The sequence below is a fragment of the Taurulus bubalis genome (genome assembly GCF_910589615.1).
Source record: "Taurulus bubalis genome assembly, chromosome: 2".
Taxonomy (NCBI): Eukaryota; Metazoa; Chordata; class Actinopteri; order Perciformes; family Cottidae; genus Taurulus; species Taurulus bubalis.
In genome coordinates this window covers 1,493,687-1,501,430 of record NC_136590.1, presented here as the reverse complement: position 1 = coordinate 1,501,430, position 7,744 = coordinate 1,493,687, and the positions used below count along the sequence as shown (strand labels likewise).

Below are 7,744 nucleotides of genomic sequence, written 5' to 3'. Positions count from 1 at the left end.
TCTGGAAACTGGATTCACAAAGAAAATCCTCTTTTCTTTAAGTATCTTTAGAGTTAAAAGAACAAACATATGTCCACACTGTCTGACAGCACCTTATATATTCTGTATCTGCTGGCTGCAGCTCTTCATTGAAGCTAAATTATGTTTTCTTTTATATTTGTATATATATATGGCTGCATCATTCCATCAAATGGAGACATTCAAACATAATGGAATTAACAATAAGTGGACAAACAACATGAGATAAATGTGATAGTTTTCTCTGTTCCTTTTTTAACCTGTTGCTCAATTAAGAGTTTTGCAGCAAGCGAACATCTGATTATCTGCAGCGGTCTGACGGGGAAGAAGTACTGTTGGGTTGGCTTCAAGAGGCCGGACAGACATGTGGCAGGTTGTGATGCAGAAAGTCTCTCAGTTCGTTTTTGGGGGGAACTTTTAAGTCCAGATCCCTGAGATCTGCAGCGTCCGAATAAAAAACGTCTCTCAGTATTCCTCCTTGATGTTCAGCGGCAGGGAGGACGGGGACACCATCCCGTTGCTGCCGCTGCTGCTCGTCACCATCGCGGCGCTGCTCCCGCCATTTCCGTGGAGGAGGACCCCGCCGCCGCCGCCGCCGCCACCGCCGCCGCCGCCGCCACCGCCGCCGCCAGGAGGCGTGGTCGTGGTCGTGGAGGACGCCGGCTGCTGGAGCTTCTTCTTGTTGATCTTGCGCTCCTTGGCTCGGCGGTTCTGGAACCAGATCTTCACCTGGAGCAACAAAAAAGAAAAGACAAAAGAAAGCTGCTTTTATTTATACGAAGTATTTGTGATCACCGACGTCATGCTTTTACAGACGCCAGACGGTTCAGGACTGCTAGCGAGGCTGAACACCATCCGGCTGCCACAAATACTCCCGAAAGCCCCAAATGTGCTTTAATCAAAACTACAGTTAGCGCCCGTTTTAGGAGATTTGCGTCCTCAGTAGGAACCAACGGGCCACAGACAGGAAGTCAGACGGTATTTAGAGATGGACCAACAAGTTGGTTTGGGAATGGTTGTGAGATTTGTTGAGTATGAGAACAATATGGAATATTACAATATTTTTTCAGTTTCTTGTCATTAGTTCTTTCGGGGAAAAAGCGACAAACATTTTTTCCAGGAGTGAAATCTTTTAATAAAGGCATCAACACTGGCGGTAACCTCTGGTTCTTTAAAGTGAAGTCTATGCTTCATGTGTTAAAATGATGAATTGCATTCTCTCTACTGACCACCAAGGGAGACTCCTCTGATTGGATCATTTAGTAAATTATGGTCATTTAGAGTCAAACAGACCATAAAGCAGGGTATGCTTAGGGCGGGCTACAAGGTGATTGGCAGGTCTCAACTTCACTCCTCCTCACTCCAAATATGATCACTTCCTGCTAACTGGTTGCAAAAAAAACAAGAGGACGACGGCCGTAACGGTACTTGAGGCTTCAAAACTCTTCATACAGCCACTCTACCTTTCAAAATAAAAGCCCTAGACATATAATATTCATGGTTGAGTATTTGGCACGTCCCCGGTCTGTAAAAGCCTGAATGGTTTCATTTTCTGATATCGCTGTTAAATGTTAAAGGAAATAATGATCACATCCAGTTTCTCACCACTACGTTGAACCTCAAACCAGTAAAATCCAAAACACATTTTCTGTTGGCGTTGGCATACCTGTCTCTCCGACAGGCCGAGCGTCGTGGCGAGCTCCGCCTTCCTCCTGATGGTGATGTACTTGCTGTAGTGAAACTCTTTCTCCAGCTCCAGGCGCTGGTGGTCGGTGTAAACCACCCGGTACTTGTCTTTAGTTCGCGTCTTCCCGTCTGCGAAACACAGAAACAAAATAATAATATTAATACACTTAAATGTTCAGAGTTAAGGTAAATAAAAGAAGAAACGTCATTCTTCTCCTGTCAGACGCAGAGAAAGCAAAAACGCGTATTTCCTAAAACTATGTACAATTCGTTAAACCCATTATATCTTTGATTTAAAAACTGAAATGTAAAAACAACAAATGTTGAGGACAACGCAATAAGTTTGGTAAACTTGTCGTGAACCAACGATATAAACTCTTCAACAATGAGGCCTGTCAAGCTCTTTAAGAACCTTAACCCACAAAGATGGAGAATGCAAACTAAACAAAGTGACTTTCCAGCCCTGCTCAGCCCTAATATGGTCACTTCCTGTTCACTGGTTGCAAAAAAAAGCCAAGATGGTGACGACCAGAACGCTGCACTGGAGGCTTCAAAACGTCCACAAGCCAACGTGTGACGTCAAGCGACACCAAATCACACCGGCTGTTAGCGAGTAAGAGCGTAGTATTTTATATTATGTGTTATAAATCCTCTGCAGGTGTCGGACACACCTGAGACTGTGTTCTCACCTGGACTCCTGTATTCAAATGCACAACCTGCCTTGCAGGGATTTGCATGAACTGACCCGTATCTGTATTTCATTTATGGGCTCAGTGTTCATGTGGTAACGCTGTCCAAGCTCATTAGACTGTATCGAAACATGAAGTCATCACAAATCATGAAGTCACAGAGCTGTAATTCTATGGAAAAAGGTATTTTGGGGCAGCATCACATGACGTTATAAAGCCTTGAGCTTTGACGATTTCGCTGTCGCCATCTTGTTTTTTGCAACCAGTCACCCCCTGGTGGTCAGGAGAGAGAATGCAGCTTTAACACAAGAAATATAGGAAGTTGTAATTCCACCATTTGGCCACTAGGACAATTGTCTTCCATAAACAAGAATAGACCAAAAAGAAAACTCATATTGACCTCATTCAGTGACTGTTCCTAAAACCTGAATAATTGACATATATCTTCTGCCTTCCTCTGAAATTAACACGTGTTGCTCAACTTTAGTAGGAAACGTGCATTATTTGTTTTTGTGAGATATCATAAAAACATTGAATGAAGACTTTTTTTTAAACAGAAGCCACAAGAAGTCAGATTGTCTGAGTCGCGTTGAGCCGATGACCTTCTGCAGCATCTGCTGAACAGATGAGATCAACGTGGAGACGGAACAACTTGTTCCTCTTCACAGGAAACCACCGAGCCGTGAACCAGAAACGCTGTGAATCAAAAGGCCGTCAGCGCTCGTTAGCTGCACATCAGCCACGTTAACACTAAACACACAGCGGACCGGCTCGCTTTAAACACACACCCGTCCTCCAGCCAGGCAGCGTCTGGTTTAGCGGGACATCTGTCCGGAGTCGGCTTTCTGCTTCATTTGTGTGAAAGTAAAAACCAACAGTTTGATTGTGCGCTAATGAAGGAGCGTAAATCACAAAAGCTCTTCAGAGTCTGACGGGTTCACTCACCTTCTGTTATTTAAACAAAAGAAACCTGCCGGCTAGCAGTTTCCCCCCGCTTCCAGTCTTTATGCTAAGCTACGCTCCCCACGTTTCTCATCTGAAGCCATTTTCACACATGGAAGACATGTTGGTTTATTTAACTAGGTTTATTTTTGCTGTTGAAGCACATTGTGAGAGAAACATTTAGTGTTATTATTTTTTTCCCAAAATGTTGAGCTGTTAATTATCTAAATGCTGATTCAAAGTCTTCTCTGCAATGCTCGAAACAAGAAAAAGCTGAACACGTGAACTTTTAGAGACATGAAACGGAAGTAATTTATGAGAGAAAAATACAAATATCGGGGAAACCTGAGATATCTTGTTTGTTCCTCTAACTGTTTACATCAGGGGTGTCAAACTCATTTTCACCCCGGGCCACATCAGCATCATGGTCGTCCTCAAAGGGTTGTAACTGTAACACTGTAGACGTTTAACTCCTCCCAACATCATGTTAACTGTCTTTGTATTAGATTATTGTTTATTCAAGTGTAAAAATATTGTACATGCATTTATATAAATATATATGGAAGCAAATTTCTCTGTTACTATGACAGAAGTCCATTTAATTTAGGGTTAAGAAACCCACATTACTAAATTATAATAAATATACAATTATAAAAGATCAAACTTAAAACAGAAGAAAATAACAAAGACAAAGATCAAACGCACGTTATTATATTAACTTTCTTCAAAGCTTTTTTGTCACAGTTGAGAAGGACATAACTGGTCCAACAAATAATTGTGAACAATTAAAGACATGCATGTGGTCTGGGGCAGTGGTTCTGAACTGGTCTGGGGCAGTGGTTCTACTGGTCTGGGGCAGTGGTTCAACTGGTCTGGGGCAGTGGTTCTGAACTGGTCTGGGGCAGTGGTTCAACTGGTCTGGGGCAGTGGTTCTACTGGTCTGGGGCAGTGGTTCAACTGGTCTGGGGCAGTGGTTCTACTGGTCTGGGGCAGTGGTTCTGAACTGGTCTGGCTGCAGGACCCACCTTGACCCCTTAATGACAAGCTGAGATCCAATGCGAGGAACATTTTCAACTTCTCAAATTGATTTAATGATATGGTGCAGTTTGAACCTGAGAAAGTACACAATATCAGTATGCCAACACAAAAAAAATGTTTGAAATATTCCCTTTTACACTCAATTAAAAACCAAAAAGTGCATCTTAAGGACACGAGGTGATACAACACACATAATATTTGTATAACTTCAGTCTTTTTTAACAGACTCAGTGTTTTCATGCATAAACATGGAATAAAAAAGTCATTAATGAAGCTTAACTATCACAAATAGTCCAAAGTGTAAACTCATGCAAGTAAAGCGTGTTGTGAACGCAGCATTGAGGAGTGTGAATAGATGCTATGAATAATACATACATACAGTACATATATCCTCATAAGTATATATGTATTTGTATGAATTAGATACTCTTTGGGCTTGTTTTTATCTACTTATTCTGAAAGCCTACTGCCAGCAGGAAGCCGATACATTTTCCCAACACTGACGCATGTAACTTGTCTGATATTTTGCCCTCACAGCGGTGACAGTGTTCAGCTGCGTTCACACCAAAAAGCTTTAGACTTTTCCATGATTATGCTCTTGACTTCCTCATATGCGTTCATGATCATCTCCTGCTCGTCAGCGGAGAAAAAGCGTCTTGTCCTTTGAGTTTATTTGCCATTGTAGCGTTAGAAGATCATGGATTCAGTGCTCGACTATTTCCCCTTTTGAAGCAGACGGCACGCGCAATTATCCAGATGACTGACGTCTGGTTCGAATTAACGAGACTGCTTGAGGGCGGATCAGCCTTTGAGAAACCGACATAGCCTGACGTCAACTATCGGGGTAATTTAAGATAGATAATAGGACATTTGATCGACTTAGTTGAACCAGGTACAAGGAACGGGGCCCTGGTTAACTGGACTCTAAATGTCCCGTAAGTGTGACTATGAGCGTTAACGGTTGTCTGCGCCCCCGACCCTGAATAACATAAACGTTTTGGATCCTTGTAATTAAGGAGCAGTGAGCTGCTGTGAAGCCCGGGAATTTGCTCAAAGACAGACTATGGGGAGCTACTGGGTCCAGTCTTGAGGAAACCTCGACATGCAGACTATGGAGGACTGGGGATCGAACCGTGAACCTTGTGCTTAGTTATGAGCTTCTGTTTTTTCAAACAATGGGCGTAAAAGACACAAATTAACTGCCAAAGATTTGAGAAGAATCCAAGGTGAAGCTACCAGGAAGCTGCTATGCTCCCGAGCCTGAAGTACGAAGGGTTCAGGGCTCTGGAATCCAACCACCAGAACCAGAACCAGACGAGCTGAGACCTCACGACTGGGCCGAGGAATACCTGAAGACAGGTTGAAAGGTTTTCAGGACTGAAGACTGGTTATAGACAAGCTAGTTGGACCTTCTCGGGTTGAAGATGGACTCAAAATCAATTCCCGGACCTGCGGCCAGTTTTTAGAAGATACTTTCTTCAAGGGGTCCAGGAAAGAGTCCGACTCTGTGCAGAAGACCTGGTCTCTAGCAGAACCTCGTGAAGGCCTCCACTGAGTCTGTGAAGGCCCAAAGAGGACAGAACCATAACGAGGCCTTCCTCACCGACCCAAACACTGTGGGGCTTCTTAAAGGGAGCTTTACAGGAGGAGAACGGTTCTGAAAGGGGAGGTTTAGGACAACGGTTCTCCCTTTCTTAAAGGGGAGCTTTACGGGGGAGAACGGTTCTTAAAGGGGAGCTTTACAGGGGGAGAACGGTTCTTAAAGGGGAGGTTTAGGAGAACCGTTCTCCCTTTCTTAAAGGGGAGCTTTACGGGAGGAGAACGGTTCTGAAAGGGGAGGTTTACGGGAGGAGAACGGTTCTGAAAGGGGAGGTTTAGGAGAACGGTTCTCCCTTTCTTAAAGGGGAGCTTTACGAGGGAGAACGGTTCTTAAAGGGGAGCTTTACAGGGGGAGAACTTTTCTGAAAGGGGAGGTTTAGGAGAACAGTTCTCCCTTTCTTAAAGGGGAGCTTTACAGGGGGAGAACGGTTCTTAAAGGGGAGCTTTACAGGTGGAGAACGGTTCTTAAAGGGGAGGTTTAGGAGAATGGTTCTCCCTTTCTTAAAGGGGAGCTTTACAGGTGGAGAACGGTTCTTAAAGGGGAGGTTTAGGAGAACGTTCTCCTCCCGTAAAGTGACCCTTTAAGAAGAGGAGAACCGTTCCCCTCCTGTAAAGTCGTCATCAGGAAGCCGACAGCATGAATGAAGAAGGCTTATTGTTATTATTAAAGAGAAGGTTTTTTTATTGTTATTAAAGAGAAGGTTATTAATTGTTATTAAAGAGAAGGTTATTAATTGTTATTAAAGAGAAGGTTATTAATTGTTATTAAAGAGAAGGTTATTTATTGGTCACGGATTGTACATTTTGAGTTGTTTATTATTCTCACTTTAACAAGTGAGATAGAACATTTTAGTTTGTCAGTCGCATAATAAATATATACATTATAAATGTATCCATCGATCTGTGCATCGGGTTTTGGCTGCACCTTGTGATCCACACACACACACACACACACACACACACACACACACACACACACACACAGGTCACACTTCACATACTTCAAAGAGCGGACTGTCTCATGAGCTCTTGTCTCCTCCGCCCCGACAAGAGGAGACAAAGCTTCAGGGTCCCTGGGGGTCTTGGGACTCATTAGCATCACAAGGCCCCAGACCGGGTCACACGTTTGATCCGCGGTGGGAACCGAGGAACCGAGGAACCGAGGAACCAAGGAACCAAGACACGAAACGAAAAAACGAGAAAAAAGCCGATATCGACAGTGATCAATTTGTATTATTATTATTATTATTATTATTATTATTATTATTATTAGTAGTAGTAGTAGTAGTAGTAGTAGTACTAGTATTAGTATTAGTATTATTTGAAGATGATCGGTTCTGAGCTCACGCAGGTTTTATTTGTGAATTTTGCCTTTAACGAGATTAATAACTAATAATAAAAAACGTCCCCAAAAATATGAGAGATACTTTAAAGAATCATAGAAATAATAATCAAATATAAATAAATAACGGGAGAAAATATATATCGCAAAATAACTGCGATTAATATGAATACTTGTTTGTCTTATAATAAAAAGAGCTTCATGTTTATTATTATCATTTCTTTCCTTTAAATATCAGATTTATAAAAACTCAGTTTTCATTTATTTGATGTATCCGGTTGCCCAACTTTCAAATCGCGCGACGAAGTTGCTCCTTTTCCCCCTGACAACAATCACAGGCCACTATAATAATAATAATAATAATAATAATAATAATAATAATAATAATAATAATAATGAAACATTCACTCACAGATGTAATCAATAATAA

At 42.2% G+C, this 7,744-nt stretch overlaps 1 protein-coding gene across 1 annotated transcript in view; it reads right to left on the bottom strand.

Moving 5' to 3' along the window:
• Nucleotides 1-483: 483 nt before the first annotated feature.
• LOC306753319 (homeobox protein CHOX-CAD-like) overlaps nt 484-7,744 on the bottom strand; it is a gene marked incomplete at both ends in the record, with an annotated part of 8,140 nt that continues 879 nt past the window's right edge. Inside the window, 2 exons of the mRNA XM_079237191.1 lie at nt 484-747; nt 1,685-1,833. Coding sequence (XP_079093317.1) covers nt 484-747; nt 1,685-1,833 — 413 coding nt within the window. The remainder of the gene's footprint in view (nt 748-1,684; nt 1,834-7,744) is intronic.